This window comes from Erythrolamprus reginae, chromosome 2, assembly GCF_031021105.1.
Source record: "Erythrolamprus reginae isolate rEryReg1 chromosome 2, rEryReg1.hap1, whole genome shotgun sequence".
NCBI lineage: Eukaryota > Metazoa > Chordata > Lepidosauria > Squamata > Dipsadidae > Erythrolamprus > Erythrolamprus reginae.
This window is the reverse complement of record NC_091951.1, coordinates 328034209-328052877: the sequence shown is the minus strand read 5'-3', so window position 1 is coordinate 328052877 and position 18669 is coordinate 328034209. Positions and strand designations below refer to the sequence as shown.

Below are 18669 nucleotides of genomic sequence, written 5' to 3'. Positions count from 1 at the left end.
TGTGCTTCATGAAAAATGTTGCTCAGCTGCTTTAAGAAATCTGTACAAATATTTGGCAAATGCTGGTCTATTTTGCTTCCTCAAAGATGTTGCTTGAATCTATGCATCTTACCTTGGGAGAAAGGTCCACATCATTGAATGGGACTAAACTTTTTTTTTTTTAAAGTATGAAAAATTGCTGTTTTTCTCTACTTGGAATTTCTTAGTGGGGCCAAATTCCCATCAAAGTTAAATTTATGTCAAATAAAAGGGGCCATAAGCTTAAATCTGTTGGAAAATTGAGCTTCTTTGGTTATTGTATCATATTCTTTTTAGGTTGCCAAGGTAATTTTTACCAAATGTTTTCATAGCCATCTTTAGCAGGTGGCTATCAATCAAATCAAGACAAAGTCTACTTACAATTGTATATTTTAATAGATTTATAATAATTTGAGTGATGTGTGTGGAACATCTATCCAGTCTTCAGAGAGGGGCGGCATACAAATATAATAAATAAATAAATAAATAAATAAATAAATAAATAATGATAATAATAACGATGATGATGATGATGATAACAATATCCTATTCGAATGTTAACAGAAAATAACAGGAGAGTGTCATGTAGATACGAAAGACTGCAGTCCTTTCTGCTTTCATAAATCCCATATATCCCTGGTCAAAAATTGCTGGTAATAAATCCAGGAACAATCCAGACTTAAATGAGAATGCATTTGGTATAACAAAAATCTTACACCTTCTACACTGAGGAAACTAATTTCTAAGATCTATTGCTAGGTTGAGGGATAGTATCCATATTTAATTTTATTAGAGCCAGTGACTCACCCATTGGTGGGTTCTGGATGGGTTCCAGAACTCGTGATGGGTTCTGGGACTCATTCAGTGGGGGGCCCTGTTCACCCGGAAGTGTACATGAATTGGTATCAATGAGTATTAGAACCCATTACCGGACTCACCAGTAACTTATTCCATTGATTTTATTTATTTACTTATTCCATTATTCTATTTATTTCAGTGGACATTCCTTAAAAAAGAATTAGCCATCATCCAAACCAATTTCGTAGATGAATACACATGACTGTATATAAGTCATCTAATCTGAAGGCATACTGTAATAATAAGATGCTGTTTTGAAGAGATATTGAGATAAACAGTGCTTTTATTGCTCTTGGGTTACATTTAAATTTGTCCATCAGACAGTATTTACAGCCAACTTTAAGTGATATACTTCTGGGTCATTGAAGTGTATAATATTGGCAGTGAGCCCAAGCAATAGAACACAACTCTGATATAGAAAACTCAGTTGGGCCTATACTTACATCAGTATTTTAAGCAAGCAAATTACAGATCAATTTGTAATTCAATTCTTTAAATCCCCAAGAACCAGTATCTAGTACAAATCAGCCTTGTTAATTACAGCTCTCTTTAGACATTTCTTAAAGATAATACAATAAGTAAAGCAAGGAACGAAGAAAAAATGTCTCACAATTGGATTCTATGATAGCATTGAACAGACACATCTTAGCTATATAGCAGTATGTGATAGATTTCAACCCAGAAACTGGAGATTCTATGAAATCTTATTATTTCTTTCAAAATAGTTATCTCAAATGTATTAAAAAAGCTATTAAAAATGTTCAGGAGAAATCAGCATGGCCTTCGTCCAGCAGCAGGGATTTATTTATCTGAAGCAATAGAAAAGGCAGACTATAAAACAACATGCTATAACATATCATGCTAACTTATGATTCTTTGAATTAATCAAACTGTCTGGGGTTTTTCAACACCCTGAATCATAACCACATTGGCTGGGTTCATTTCTATGCAACAAACTAGCCAACCACATTTCAGTGGGTGTTATCCAAATTCTCTGGAAATGAATGTGTCATGGTAAACAGCAAAGAAGTTGAAGAAGAATTAATGGTATTCTGGGGGGTCGATGGGTGAACTAATCTATCTATCTATCTATCTATCTATCTATCTATCTATCTATCTATCTACCTACCTACCTACCTATCTATCTATCTATCTATCATCTATCTATTCTCTATCCATCCATATATTCCTCTATATGCCCATCCCTCTATCACATCATCTATCTATCTATCTATCTATCTATCTATCTATCTATCTATCTATCTATCTATCTATCTATCTATCTAACCATCCATCCATCCATCCATCTATCGATTATCTATCTATCATCTATCATCTATCATCTGTCTGTCTGTCTGTCTGTCTGTCTGTCTGTCTGTCTGTCTGTCTGTCTGTCTGCCTTGCTGTGAAACAGACAACAAATGATCAAAATAGCCCTATCTAATCCTGTTCTGGATAATAGCGGTGTACCCAAAGGCAGCGTACTGGGACTAACACTCTTTATACTCTATAAAAATGACCTTTGTGATCACATTACAAGTGACTATGTCCTCTTCGCTGATAATGTAAAAATCTTCAACACCACCCAAAACACTACTACCCTCCAAAAAGACCTTGACTCTGTGTCACAATGGTTAAACATCTGGCAACTCCAAATCCCAACCAACAAACGCTCTGTCCTACACACTAGCAAAAAGAATCAGAACACCAAAACTGAATAAACAAGACCTTGCATATGACCCTCACTCTGTCAAAGACCTTGGAATGCTCATATCAAATTACCTAAGTGTAAAAGCCCACTACAACAACATCATCAAAAAGGCTTCAAGAGTTGTTAACCTAATCTCATGTAGCTTCTTCTCTGGTAATATCACACTACTAACCAGAGCATACAAAACATTCACCAGACCAATCCTTGAATACAACTCATCTATCTGGCACCCACACCACATATACATAAATACATTAGAAAGTGTCCAAAAGTCCTTTACGAGAAGAGCACTCTACTGCTCTACTTGCAACAGAATACACAATCAGACTTGAAATCCTGGGCTTCAAAAACTTAGAACTATGTTGCCTTCGGCATGACTAAGCATAGCTCATAAAATTATCTGCTACAATGTCCTTTCTGTCAATGACTTTTTGAGTTTCAACCACAACAATACATGAGCACAAAACAGATACAAACTCAAAGTGAACTGCTCCCAACTTGACTGTAGAAAATACGACTTCAGCTGACTCTGTGGTTTCATCACCTAGCCACCAAAACTTTACCCTTAGACTGTCCTCTCTTGACCTCACCTGAATCCTAAGAGGTCAGTAAGGGGTGTGTATAAACGCACCAGTGTGACTACCATCCCTTTCCTAATGTTTTCTCTTATGTTTATAAAATATGTTATATCTATTTTTTTAAAAAAATTATTTAAATTTTCCAATATAATGAAAAGAAAAAACATGTACATATGCAGATCATAACCCATTTCTGAATCAATATGCAACAATTTCTGATTTGATTAGTTACTTTCATCAATACAGAAATAAGATGAATTTCACTTATTACACATTATGCATTTGTGTATTTCATCTGTTATTATCTAAACATGTTTTGATCTCTCATCAACTTTTTAAATGTTATATCTATGTAGATTACCAATATGTACTTGACAAATAAATTAAAAAAATAGAATTCCAATGGATGCCCAAGGACTCAACATTCTCCTTTTGTAGATCCACATGAGGAGATCAATTGGCAATTCTTTATGCATTGATTTAAAAGTACAGCCAGTAAGTTTATTTCAGAACAAACATGAGTAGAAACATACTGAAAACCACCCGAATCTAAATATCTATCTTCTTTCTCCTTCTCCCGCTATTCCTTCTAGGCAATCGTTAGTTATTTCTTGAGCAGTCCCCTAAGATGAAGCTGCAATACAATCTTGACTGTTTACTTTGCATATGTTAGTGGTCTTCAAGACAGAGCCTTACAGCTGCTTTATTCCCTAGAAATCCATTTCTCAAGAGCCTGTTTCGCAGGAAGCCTTGTGCAGCTGCACCACTGAGGTAAAAAGGAGAGCCAAATGGTCAAGTTTCTGGGTAAAGCTTTAGCGGCAAAGAAAACAAAACAAAACTCAAGCCGTCCTACACATTTCAAGTGACAGATATACTCCAGCTATGCTAAATTATGCAAGCCTTCCCAGACTTTTAACAGAACCATCATAAGTCATCCCACTTTCCCATTATCCTAAAGGTAGAGAAAAGGCTGAGGCAATAGCTCTGTTCCGTCTCGTTGGAAAACATCTGCCAAAGTAAACCTTTATTCGGGGCTTCACGTAAAGTATATATTAAACCTTTTTCTGAAAATGAATCTTGTTGAAGCCACTTTGATCAGCACAGGCTGGGTTATACACTGCTCAAAAATAAATAAATAAAGAGAACACTCAAAGAACACATCCTAGATCTGAATGAATGAAATATTCTCATTGAATACTTTGTTCTGTACAAAGTTGAACGTGCTGACAGCAAAATAAAATTGATTGTCAATCAGTGTTGCTTCCTAAGCGGACAGTTTGATTTCACAGAAGTTTGACTTACTTGGAGTTATATTGTGTTGTTTAAGTGTTCCCTTTATTTTTTTGAGCAGTATATTTCCCATTGATCCTAAGTCTCTCCACGCCACCACCTTTTTCTCTGTAGGCTTAAACTAGTCTTCCTCCATTTTGTATCATGAGAACTTGTATAACAAGAACTGTACCAATGAAGGAGAATATTTGTTGAAATAAGAACACAGTTCTCAACGAGGGTGCTCTCTCAGCTTGGTTGTTTCTTATCTTTTCGGGGGGGGGGGGTTTCAGGTTCAGGAGAGAAGTGTTTTTAATAAGAAAGTGAACACAAGAACAAGGGGGCACAAATCTGAGGTGAGTTGGGGGAAAGATCAGAAGCAACATGAGAAAATATTATTTTACCAAAGTAGTAGATGCTTGGAACAAACTTCCAGCAGATGTGATTTATCTATCTATCTATCTATCTATATATCTATCTATATATCTATCTATCTATCTACCTACCTATCTACCTACCTACCTACCTACCTACCTACCTACCTACCTATTTATTTATTTAATTATTTAATTATTTAATTATTTATTTATTTAATTATTTAATTATTTATTTTATTTGTATGCCGCCCCTCTCCGGAGACTCGGGGCGGCTAACAGCAATAATAAGACAGCGTACAATAATAATCCAATATAAAAACAATTAAAAACCCATTAATACAAAAACCAAACATACATACAGACATACCATGCATAAAATTGTAAAGGCCTAGGGGGAAAGAGTATCTCAATTCCCCCATGCCTGGCGGCAGAGGTGAGTTTTAAGTAGCTTACGAAAGGCAAGGAGGGTGGGGGCAATTCTAATCTCTGGGGGGAGTTGGTTCCAGAGGGTCGGGGCCGCCATAGAGAAGGCTCTTCCCCTGGGTCCCGCCAAGCAGCATTGTTTATTTGACGGGACCCGGAGAAGACCCACTCTGTGGGACCTAACTGGTCGCTGGGATTCATGCAGCAGAAGGCGGTCCCTGAGATAATCTGGTCTGGTGCCATGAAGGGCTTTATAGGTCATAACCAACACTTTGAATTGTGACCGGAAACTGATCGGCAACCACAGCAATCCACAGCAACTGAATTTAAACACATATGCATGCTAAGATAAAATACAGGAAATAGTGTAAGGGCAGACTAGTTGGACCAGGAGGTCTTTTCTGCCATCAGACTTTTATGTTTCTATGTTTTCTTTGAAGACGTTCTGCTTATTTGAAGACATTTCACTGGACAACCATGACCTAGATGACTGAGGATCTCTACAGACCATTGGCTATGCAATTTGGGATGAACATCCTTTCAATAGCGTGGGAGTAGAAATGGATTTCCAGAGAAAAAAAGTTGCACATTACAGGAACCATTAGCACTACTCAGGTGACCTGAGGACACAGATAAACCTCCTAGTGCTTCAACTACCCTCTAAAAGGATGCAAATTACCAGTTGTCTGCAAGGAATATAAACCTTTCCATTCCCCAATAATGTCAGAGATAAAGAACAATGGATGAGAAGAGAAATGTTTTCAAAGAAAAAAGCAAGAAAGTCCAGTTGCCTTTTTACCACCTTTGGGACAACCATCACCTGGATCAGTGTCTCCCAACCTTGGCAACTTGAATATATTTGGACTTCAACTCCCAGAATTTCCCCAGCCAGCAAATGCTGGCTGGGGAATTCTGGGAGTTGAAGTCCAGATATCTTCAAGTCGCCAAGGTTGGGAAACACTGACCTGGATGACTGAGAATCACTACAGACTTTTCTTGCAGATGTGTCATTACCCAAATTAGGTATCATTCGGGGGGGGGGGGGTTCTGTTAGCATTCCACACTGGGCTTATAACCAGCGGTGGGCTACAAGCTGGAACGCAAAATTGAGCTCGCCGTCGCGACTCGTAAGTTCTTGCGGGGCCAGTGCAATTTTGCTTCTGCACCTGTGGAGGCAGCAAAATCATGCAGGGAGCCGCAGGTGCGCCCATGTTTCGGCATGTGCGGAAGCAAAAAAAACCTCACTGAAACATGGGCACACCTGCAGCTCCGTGCATGAGTTTGCTGCCTCCACAGGTGCAGCAGTAAAATTGCGCCAGCCCTGCAAGAACTTATGAGCCATGGCGGCGAGTGCAATGTAGCTTATAACCAGGTGTGGGCAGCAAGCAGGACAGGGTGGAACGCAGTTCCACCGGTGGAAAGGAAGCTGTGTGCCCAGCTCCAGCTGACTATTCCCACCACCTCCTCGAAAAGTGGCAGGGAGACCAGCACCGGCAGGAGTTGCAGGGGGCCTATTCCTGAGGCAGGGGGCGACCCAGGAAGGGAAACACAAAGCAAATTGTCACCCCAAAAAGCTACACTGGTGAGGTTGTAAGTCGAGGACTTAACAGTTCACTTGAACGATGATGATCGTTCAAGCCACTCCCACCTGGTCACATGGCTGGCAAGTCACTCCTATCCAGTCACATGACCATCAAAATAAGCCACACCCACAGTATGGCAGTCAAAATTTTGGCTTCCCATTACTGCTTATACTGCTTAGATGTTAGTATCCTAAACTTAGAAACAGAGTATATGTGGCAGTGGTGGTTGTTCAGACAATAATAATGTTCAGCTGGGTATGTTTAGCTTTAAAATAAAAAGAGTCACAGAATAACAAAATAACAAAGTTGGAAAGATCCTTGGAGGTCTTTTAAATTCAAACGCCTGCTCAAGCAGTAGACTCTATATCAGTGACGGCAAACCTTTCTTGGTTCACGTGTTAAAAGAAGGTGTGTGGATGTGCTAGCATGTATTCATGTGCCCATCCCCCCATGTATGTACACTCCCCCCTCGTTGCCCCCCAACACATGTTCACAGGCCTTTCTGAAGCCCTGGAGGTGGAAAAAAAAATCACCCAATGGACAAACCAGAAGTGCGTTTTTCTGAATTTCCAGTTTGTCCATTGGGGTTTTTTTTTTTTTTTTTTTTTGCCTCTGGAGCTTGAAGGAAGCTTCTTTCCAAAAGCAATTAAATTCACTACTACTACAATTCAAAACCTTAAAAGTGTGGCTACCAAAAAAGGACGTACCAATTGTGGTAATGTATACACTGACCAGGGGTGGACAGCAGGCAGGACAGGGTGGGACGCAGTTTCATCGGTGGAAATGAAGCTGTGTGCCTAGCTCCAGCTGACTATCCCCCCTCCCATCCTCCTCCTCCTCGGAAAATGGCAGGGAGACCAGCACGGGCAGGAGTTGCAGGGGGCCCATTTCCTCCCCCCTCTTTTGTCAACAGCTGATCGGCACCTATTCGCCTAGCTACCCAGCCTGAGGCGGGGGGGGGGAGTGACCCAGGAAGGAGAGCTCAGGAACCGCGAAGCAAATTGTTACCCCTTAGAGAGACACTGGTGAGGTTGTAAGTCGAGGACTTAACAGTTGACTTGAATGATGATGATTGTCACATGGCCAGCAAACCACTCCTACCAAGTCACATGACCATCAAGCCACACCCACAAAATAAGCCATACCCACAGTGTGGCAGTAAAATTTTTGGCTGCCCATTACTGACCCTGACTCAAAGATAACTGAACTTTGACTGGCTGATTAAAGAAGATTCATAATCAGAAACAAAGTATACAGTGAAGTTGAGCTCGAAGAAGCTTCCCTGAAGTATCCAGAGGGCAAAACGGGCTTTCCCAAGGTCGAAAATCAGCTGGCCAGCGCATGCGCGCTAGAGCTGACATAGCTCCGCATGCCACCTGTACCATAGCTTCACCATCATGGCTCTATATCAGTTCAGACAAGTGATGAAACTGGAGAACATCAACCTTGTTGTTCTTGAATGCAGGACCGGGAATAATGGATCTGAGTTTCCAGAAGCCACTTTTAATCGAATGAAAACTCCCTAAGCATAACTTGATAGTGGAACCAGCTTTCCAGAGAAGGGCTTATGGTCTCCTTCACTGGATACGTTCATATAAACGTCAGACAGCCACCTGTTGGGGCTGATTTAATTTGGATCCTAAAACTGAGCAGATAGTTGTGCTTACTATAAGCCTTGCTGGCGCAGTGGTTAGAGTGCAGTACCGCAAGATTTCTTGAAAAGCTTTCATCATCTACAGCTCATTTCAAACTACACTGATGTAGGATTTAAACTGGGTTGAGAATTGGGCGGGGAGCTAGGTTGGTTCCGCTGATGCAAGTGACATGTGAGAGTGGTTCCAAGTATCTTACCTTAACAACTTTTTGCATATGCTTTTAATAAAATCAAGAATATAAGAACATAAAGAGAACATAAGAAGAGCCATGATGAATGGGGCATCGGGTCTAGCATTCTGTGTCACACGGCGGCCCATCAATTGTACATGGAGATCTTGAGCAGAAGAAGGCAGAACCTACCCTCTCCCTTGATCCCCAACAAATGGTACCCCCGGGAATCCTGCCTACCTCAACCAACATAGAGGTGGCACATGGACATCTGTTTCAATAACCACTGATACACTTGGTATCCATGAATCTGTCTAATCCAGCCTTGAAGCTATCCAGGCTGACAGCTGTCACGACCTCTTCTGAAAGTGAATTCCATAAACCAAAGACCCTCTGGGTGAAGAAATATTTCCCTTTATTTGCCCTCACTTTCTTACCTATGAGCTTTAGGGAGTACCCCCTCATCCTAGTATTGTGTGATAGAGAAAATATTTTTTCTCTATCCACCTTTTCTGTCCCATGCATGATTTGATACACTTCAATCAAGTCACCTCTTAAACGCCGTCTTTCAAGGCTGAAGAGACCAAGGCATTGCAACCTGGTTTCATAAGTGAGGCGCTCCTTTTCCTTGGCTATTCTTGTTGCCCTTTTTTGCATCTTTTCCAGTTCCATTATATCATTTTTGAGGTGCAGTGACCAGAACTGTACACAGTACTCCAAATGTGGTCTCACAGAGGCAATACAACACTTAATTAAAAAAACTGCTACCAGACTCCTAACCCATGAGACTGAATAGTGGCATCTAAGACCTCTGAGCCAGCATGCCTGGCCCAGAAGAAGTCTTAAGACCACACAATTTTTGATAACTAATAAAGGAAACACCCCAATTACAAGGCAACAATGCCAGCTCTCTCAGACTGTTGCATGAGGCTGCCAACACTAAAACCAGCCCAGCCTTTTGCTGCTGTCCCCAGTTTACCTCTTTGGGTTACTGGAAGGATTTAACAAAAAAAAAAGAAAAAGGAAAACCCCAAGGTTGTCAATGGGAAATGCTTGAGAAAAGGCAGGATCTGGGTAGGACTAAGCAGGAATCCAAAGCACTGAAAGGGGGAAACACCAGTCGGCCTTCCCAACATCCAGAGGCAATAAAGAAGCTTATTCAAACATTTGTCTAGCAGAGGCTATCTTCCCCAACATGCTATTTATTTATTTAATTTCAGCAGCATGGAGTCACTTAAAAGTGTAACGGAACGGGCTGTGATTTACAACAGTTGTTTCCGCTGAGATTGTGCAGGCAAGCGGGGGGGGGGGGGTTTCTCCAGGGCCAAGACAGTTCTACTTGACTTTAAATCTGAATAGGTACGAATAAGAAGAGATGTACGTGTAAGACCCCTTGAAGCGTCAGAGGTTTAAAAGGTTCTCTCGGGGAGTTACAGCCTAAGACCCTAAAAGAGGGACAAGGGGCAGTAGAGTAAACCCTGATTGAATGCACAAAACTCCGTGTCAGAAGCTTCCAAGCCACACAAAGTGTTCTGTTTAGCCCAGGCAAAAATTTTGATGCCAAATGTCTCCAAGCCAACTTGCCCCCAAAACATACCTTCTAAAAAACCCCGAAACATTCCAGGAAAAACAAAAGGTCGGTGCCGTCCAGCTAGCTAACAGTAAGAAAAAGGACCATTTAAGTCTGCTGTTTAATCAACCAAAAAAATGGCATCGAGAGCAACCGTCTACCCGTTCTTCTTTTTCAAGAAGTTGTCTTAAATCGAAAACCGGCCACCTCTAAGTCTCCCCAAAGGTTAGGCATTTGGAAGAACAGCGCCCCGCTCCCTAAGTCGTCAGCTTCTACACCTTTAAGCCTTCTGAAGATTAGGATACCTCCCTCTGCTTTGTGATTTTCCGGTCAACATTTCACAAGAACAGGCATTCCCGTAGCTTCGAAGCGGGCATTCTCGGGTTCGGGGAAGGCGCTAAGCAGGAGCGCACGCGGCAGGCAGGTAGCAGACGGACCTGCGAGAAAGGGCAGGCAACAAGAACTCTTCTTTCGAAGTCTCTCTTTGCCTCTCTACCTCTCTGCCTCTCTGTCTCTGTCTCTCACCCTCTGTCTCTCTCTGTGCCCCCTCTTTCTGTCTCTGTCTCTCTCTGCCTCTCTCTCTCTGCCTCTTTCTCTCTCACTCACTCACTCTCACTCTCTCTCTCTCTCTCTCTGCCTCTCTCTCTCACTCTCACTCTCTGTCTCTCTCTGTGCCCCCTGCCTCCCTTTCTTTCTCTCTCTCTCTGTCTCTCACTCTCTGTCTCTGTCTCTCTCTGTCTCTCTCTCTCACTCACTCACTCACTCACTCACTCACTCACTCACTCACTCACTCTCTGTCTCTCTCTGTGCCCCCATTTCTGACTCTGTCTCTGTCTGTCTGCTTCTCTCTCACTCTCTGTCTTTCTCTGTGCCCCTCTGCCTCTGTCTCTCTCCCTCTGTGTCCTTCTGCCTCCCCTCTCTCTGCCTCTCTGTCTCTTTCTCTCTTTCTCTCTGCCCCTGTCTCTGTCACTGTTCCCACCCCCAATTACAATCCCGCTAAGCAGGGAGAAACCAAGTGACCAGTGTGTGTGTGGCGATTTCCAAATAATTCAAACCTGAAACCCTGTCCAGGTTAGGGATCCCAGCAACCCCAGACAGCAGCAAGGTGATCAAAATTGCCCAGGGAGATGGCAAACTCCGAAGTGAAGGGAGATGGAGTAGCAAACAGCTAGACGCGAGCTTAGGGAACGTCAAGTTTAGTCAAACAACCTAGAATACAACCTGCCGGATCCTTTCTCTTTCAACAACCCGATTTTACGTCTCCCAAGGTTAAGTTCCTGCCTGTGAATCCAACCGAGACGATTCGAGACAATCCGAGATCCGAGGGTGTCAACCCGAAAGAAAGGAGAAAAAAGTCTAGATCTGGGAAGAATAAGCAAGGAGAGGGGAGGAGGAGGAAGAGGAAAAGTGGAGAGACCCAGCACTGTTAACGGGACCAACTACCCTTATTCGCACCAATAGATGCGCCAGCCTTTAACTTGTCCAGAATCAATCAGATGAATAACGAGTATACCGGAGGGAGACGCACAAGGTGCAGAGCTTTTTGAGCATGTGCAAAGGGCTCCCCCCCTCTACTCAAGCGGCTCCCCACCTCTACTCCGACGTGAGGGGGGTCGCGCAGCCCTCGAGAACTGAACTACTCCATCGAGCGAGGGAGAAGGTTCCGAGATCCTCGGAGTGGACTTCAGTCAGTCAGAAGTCCACTGCCTTACCCAATTACTTAATTCTTACTTACTCAATTACTTACTCTTCACTTCAGTCAGAAGTCCATTGCCTTACTCCAAGGAGTAATTTAATAACTGAATCTAACTAAGAAGACCTCAGGGTCAAGGCGCCGCACTTACTGTAGGGGCAATTGTCCCTCTTGGTGCCGCTCACGTTCCCGTTCTTCTCGATCCGCAGGAAGAACTTGTTGAAGCAATAGAGTTTCCTCTGGCGCACGTCTCCGCGGAGGTGATCGTAGCTCCGCACGCGTCTCCCCGCGCTGGCGGCCGAGGAGGAGGAGGAAGAAGGGGAGGAAGAAGAGGAAGACGAGGTGGCGTTGGTGGCCTTGAGCAGCAGCACGCCTCGCCTGTGCTCATGGCTGGAGGCGGTCAGCGAAGCCATCAGGAACAACAGCAGCAAGAACCCGCAGCCGCCGCGGCCGGCGGAGGAAGAGGAGGAGGAGGAGGAAGAAGAGGAGGAGGAAGGCAGGTGGGCAGAGGCGGAGGCACCCTGTATCAGTCTCCATCCGCACATTGTACTGAAGCTCTGGGCGCTGGGAGAGGCCTCATGGAAAGAAACATACTGGGAGGGTGAGCTCCCGGGCGAGGCGAACGGACAGCTGCTGGGGAGCCCCTGCGCTCAGAGCCTCCGGCGCGCTGATCTGGCTTGAAGGGAGGGCGCCGACATCCATGCCTCAGGGGCCGAGCCTCTCCGGGTGTGTGTGTGTGTGTGTGTAAGAACGGCGGCCTCGCCCCCTTCCCCTTTGCCTCGGGAGGGGGCGCCTTGACGCCTTGCCCTCCGGTGCTTTGGCCCTTCTTCGCCTCGGGGGACGGGTGGGTGGGCTGGAGAGCCGCGCAGGGAAGGCGGCTCGGCGCAAAAAAAAAAAAAAAAAAAAAAAGACCCACCGGGTGGAGAGAGCAAGTTCGCGGGCGGGCGGACTGGTAGAAGCGGGAGCCGAAGGGAAACCACGCGCCTCCCCACCCCCAGGCGGAGGCCACGATCCGGACAGCCGGAGCCACGCGCCAAAAGTTGGAGCTCAACTGGGCTCGGTCCACGGAGTTCCCCGCACCATCTTCCAAAGGGAGGCTAGGCGAAGCTCTGTAAGAAAGAGGGGTAGAGATGACAGGCGGGTCAGCAAACCAGAGGCAAGAGAATTGGCTCGCTAATTCGAATCTTTTAAAAAAACCCAAAACAACCCAATCCCAAATGAAATTCGTTTTTAAGTCAATCCGAATCCGCGCTCCTTCTTCTCACCCCAAAGAAGTCTTCGCTGGAGCTCAGGGTCTCCTTAATGGGAAGAAGAAGACAAACCCCACCGAAGTGGGATGAGGAGCCCTTGGTTTTCCGTCCACTTGTTCTTTTCCCTTCTCTCTGTCTCTCCTCGATCCTCTAGTGGTGCGAACCCTTCGAAGGCGAGATAGAGCCGCGCGCTCTATTTCTCTCTTGAAAATAGGGACGGTCGAGCCGGGCTTGGAGGAGTTTTGCTCGCTTTTGCGCTCTCTCTCTCTCGCTCTCTCTCCCTCCTTGGCTTAGCCGGCAGGTTGGGGTGGGGGTAAGGGGCTCTATATCCTAAATGCTGAAGATGACGAAGCTGAGAGGTGAGAGACGTGCCTCTGGTGGTCAAGTTTTATTCGCGGGGAGGGGTGGGGGGGAAGACTGTCAAGCGGCGGGTGCTGGGACATCTGAAACCCTTTCGCAAGTTGCAGTGAGCAAGCGCCTGCTTGGAGGAGGGAGGGAGGGAGAGAGAGAGAGAGAGAGAGAGACCCACACACAGAGAGAAAGAGAAAAACTATTCCCCAAGATCTCTCTCTCTCTCTCTCTCTCTCTCTCTCTCTCTCTTTCTCTCGCTCTCTCGCTCGCTCTCTCTCCCCCCTTGCGCGCTCCCTCTCTCCCTTCTTTCTTTCCTTTGTAAGGAGCCACCGCAGCCGCCCGTCTTTTGCTAATTGCTCCTCAAAACCGTTCTGGCCACCAGCAGGGTTGGGAGACTCCTGCCTTCCTAATTTCCCTGTCTTCCAGGCTCAGCCAATCCCCTCTAGGGAGCCCTCCTCCTTAAAAAAAAAAAAAAGGAAAAAAAAGAACAACCACAAAAAACTTTGTTTTCTGGAGAAGGATTTTTATTTTATTTTTTATTTTTTGGCAGGCAGCAGTTGAGAGCCACCTGGTGCGTGTTGCTTGCTGACTCCCCCTCCTGCCTTCTCTCCAGAAAGAGAGAGAGAGAGGGAGAAAGAAAGAGAGAGAGAGAGAAGGAGAAAGAAAGAGAGGGAGGGAGAAATAAAGAAATAAAGAAGTAAAGAAAGAGAGAAAGAGAGAAAGAAAGAAAGAAAGAAAGAAAGAAAGAAAGGAGGGGGAGAACTTAAGAACAGGGGAAAGAACAATATGGTGGAGGATTGGGGAAGGGGGGCGTTGTCCATCTAGGAAAGAATCAGAGGTAGCTGGGTGGGAGAAAATGTGGAGAGTAAGAGAAAAAAAAGGAAAGATGGGAAAGGAGGCAGCTCACTTTGGCTCTGCCGAGTTCTTGTTGCCTGCCCTGGCCTCCCTTCTCCCCTTGGCTTTCATTAATCACCCATTTCTGGCTTCTGTTGCTGAAATTTAAAAGCAAAAACACAGAGGGACAGGGTGGGGGGGGGGTGGAATCACACTTTTTCCTCTTTCTTTGGAGTTTTTCAAGATTTATCATCCTCCCAATTCTGCAGGGGAAAAGAAAAGGTCTCTGCCTTAGCCAAATTTCTAATTGCTAACACGGCTCAACTTACTGAATCTCGCCCCGCCACTTCAAAAGGTGTGGAAGGGGGGGCAAGTTAGAAGAAGTGAGCTTTATTGGCGTGGCAAAGTTTTGGCCCCTTTTGCATTTCTCCCCCTTTTTCTTTTCTTTTCCTTTTTTTTATTCATGTGGTTTCCTTTACCAGAAAAGGACACATATTTTTTGTTATTTTGATTTTTTTCCCCCTTCCTTCGTTCTGCCTTTTGCTGTTTTGGCTTATTGTTGTTTTTGGTTTGTACATCTAACATCTATTGTTTTTGAAGGGTGGGTAGCAGTTTATTTTCCGCAAAAGGTGCTGCTGTTATTCACCCTTCCTAGCAAGTTTGTCATGTTCCTCATGACAGATATACTATGTTTTTCCTGTGATGGCCCCAACTGCTGCCAGTGCTTAATACTCTTCCAGAATGGGAGCCTGCCAGATTTGTATGCCTACCACTCGGTTAAAGGAGGAAAAAAAGAAACCTAGAGACAGGGAGACTGTCCTTTTCCAATGATGAGGGAGATTATGATCCTGCTATATAGAGTGCTGGTGAGACCACATTTGGAATACTGTGTTCAGTTCTGGAGACCTCACCTACAAAAAGATACTGATAAAATTGAACGGGTCCAAAGACGGGCTACAAGAATGGTGGAAGGTCTTAAGCATAAAACGTATCAGGAAAAACTTAATGAACTCAATCTGTATAGTCTGGAGGACAGAAGGAAAAGGTGGGACATGATCGAAACATTTAAATATGTTAAAGGGTTAAATAAGGTCCAGGAGGGAAGTGTTTTTAATAGGAAAGTGAACACAAGAACAAGGGGACACAATCTGAGGTTAGTTGGGGGAAAGATCAAAAGTAACATGAGAAAATATTATTTTACTGAAAGAGTAGTAGATCCTTGGAACAAACTTCTAGCAGACGTGGTTGATAAATCCTTAGTAACTGAATTTAAACATGCCTGGGATAAACATATATCCATCCTGAGATAAAATACAGAAAATAGTATAAGGGCAGACTAGATGGATCACGAGGTCTTTTTCTGCCATCAGTCTTCTATGTTTCTATGTTTCTATGATTAAAATACCTTGCATTAAGTAATTAGGGCCTTTTAACATTTGTGCCCCTTCAATGTTACCCCTTCATGTGACCACATTAAAAGCAACTGCGTTCTTTTCACCAGTGATGTCAAACTTTTCAACACCACCAATAACACAGCTACTTTCCAAAAAGACCTTGACTTTGTGTCTGAATGGTCAAACATCTGGCAAGTTTAAATCTCAACCAAAAATTGTTCCATCCTACACATTGGCAAAAAGAATACAAACATCAAATATAAGCTGGATAAACAGGACCTTATAGACAATCCTCACTCTGTAAAAGACTTTGGTATAATCATATAGAATGACCTAACTGATGGTTTGGTTCTGCAACCCAACAAGACCGACCCAGACTTCAGAGGATAATCAGGACTGCAGGAAAAAAAACACAATTTCTGCCAATCTGCCTTCCATTGAGGACCTGTATACTGCACGAGTCATAAAGAGGGCGGTGAAAATATTTACTGACCCCTCGCATCTTGGACATAAACTGTTTCAACTCCTACCCTCAAAACATCACTACAGGGCAATGCACACCAAGACAACTAGACACAAGAACAGTTTTTTTCCTTGAATGCTATCACTCTACTAAACAAATAATTCCCTCAACACTGTCAAACCTTTTACTAAGTCTGCACTTCTATTTTTACTAGTTTTTTCTCATCATTCCTATCACCCTTTCCTCCCACTTAGGACTGTAACTTGTTACTTGTATCCTAAGATTTTTATTAATATTGATTGTTTCTTCATTGCTTATTTGACCCCTATGGCAATCATTAAGTGTTGTACCCCATGATTCTTGACAAATCTATATTTTCTTTTATGTACACTGAGAGTATATGCACCAATGACAAATTCCTTATGTGTCCAATCACACTTGGCCAATAAAGAATTCTATTCTATTCTAAGTGCCCACTGTAACAACATCACCAAAAAGGCTTCAAGAGTTGTCAACCTAATCTTATGTAATTTCTTCTCCGGTAATATCACTCTACTAACCAGAACATACAAAATGTTCGCCAGACCAATCCTTGAATACAGCTCATCTGTTTGGAACCCACACCGCATTTCAGACATAAATACATTAGAAAGTGTCCAGAGATACTTTACGAGAAGTGTCCTCCACTCTTCTACTTGAAATAGCATACCCTTCACAACCAGACTTGAAATCTTAGTCTTAGAAAGCTTGGAGATTCATAGCCCATAAAATCATCTGCTACAACATCCTTTCTGTCAATGACTACTCCAGCTTCAACCACAACAATACATGAGCACATAACAGATACAAACTCAAAGTAAACCACTCCAAACTTGACTGTAGAAAATATGACTTCAGCAAGTGAGTTGTTAATGCCTGGAACTCACTACCGGACTCTGTTGTTTCATCACCAACTCCCCAAAACTTTACCCTTAGACTATCCACTGTTGACCTCACCTGATTCCTAAGAGGTCAGTAAGAGGCGTGCATAAGTGCACCAGTGTGCCTATCGTCCCTGTCCTAATGTTTCTCTCTTACTAGTACCAATATCATGTAGACAAACAATGGTATTTCTTTCTGAGCAGCAGTGTTGTTTTCTGTTATGTCTCTATTATGCCTTCATCTCCTCTTTATTCCACAAGAAAAACTGGTTTAAGCCAATTGTAGATGTGTTAAGGTAGCATTTCCTCTTTATACCTTTTAAGCCCAGCCTCAAGGGGTATAAAATCCTCTTGAGTTCTTCATCCATTACTTTGGAAGGAAGCCAGATGCCATGGAGACTTGAGACAGGTAGAAGAAGCAGGATAGGGAAATGGGAATGAGGACCACACATTTTATGCAAGGTAGTTTTCTCCAGGTTAAGGATGGAATCAGCACTTGGGGGGTGGGGGTGATGGAGGCCTTTGGTTGTAGCAGCAGGCCATAAAAATGTGGGTTGGCATTCATCAGCCTAGAATAAATATTGCAAAATGTAAAATGTGGACTTCTTTTTCATGTCCTATGGAAATGCTACAGAGAGGAAAGAAATAGCTTGTAAATAAAACAAAATTAAAAAAAACGAACACACACAAACACAATTGGATTCTATCGTATATAAACAAGAGAGCTTCTTGGAATAAAATGCAAGTTAAAGAAAATGCTGATCAATGGAATGCAATGGAAAAACAGCCAGGGCATAATATTGTCTGCATTTGGAATCAATCTTTCCTTGACTAGCAGAACATACACACAGAACAAATAGTTCTCAGATTGGATTGATTCATTAGCTTGGGCTTTGGAGTGTATTGGTAATGCAGTAGAAAATTAGAAATGATTTTCTCCAATTACAATGTGGACTTGATTACAGAAGACTCGTTTCTAAAATTTATGGACTTCAATTCAAAAGGAAACATTTATACAACCCTCAGAACGAAGAAGAGAAAAGAAAAAAAGAAGACTGCTTTGGAATCCATGGGCTTTATTACATTGTTTATGCTCCTTTGAAATAGTTGGACTTCATATTTGAAGCGTATGCTACATCCTTTGTAAATTGCATCTGATTTGAAGGATTTTTTGACATGCAGAAAATGCATTTGTTGCATATATGCATATGTTAATGTATCACCATTTGTTACATATATGCAATTTCTGTTTGGGTTCATTTATCAACAACTTCATCTTTATGTCAGCTTTAAGACCAGTTCAGTGTCTGATGAGATTTAAGTTACCGATCTAGAGATTCTTATGCTATTTGATCTAATTTAAATGTAACCTGGTAGGCATGGCTTGAACAACAGTAGCTTTGGCCTTTCCTTTTTCCTTTTCTCTTCTATCCATGGGGTTAGTAAATAATTCTGCACCTTCAATTAGGTATTATTAGTGTGGATTTGAAATCAGGCAATTATTTAGGAAGTTATTTGTGAGACACCAACGGTATTCACAAAATATCTACTTC

General features: G+C 43.0%; 1 protein-coding gene across 1 annotated transcript in view; it reads right to left on the bottom strand.

Moving 5' to 3' along the window:
* Positions 1–12815, bottom strand: part of FGF10 (fibroblast growth factor 10) — a 104519-nt gene extending 91704 nt beyond the window's left edge. Inside the window, exon 1 of the mRNA XM_070743373.1 lies at positions 12056–12815. Within this exon, the coding sequence (XP_070599474.1) occupies positions 12056–12449 (394 nt within the window). The 5' untranslated portion in view covers positions 12450–12815. The remainder of the gene's footprint in view (positions 1–12055) is intronic.
* Positions 12816–18669: the final 5854 nt, after the last annotated feature.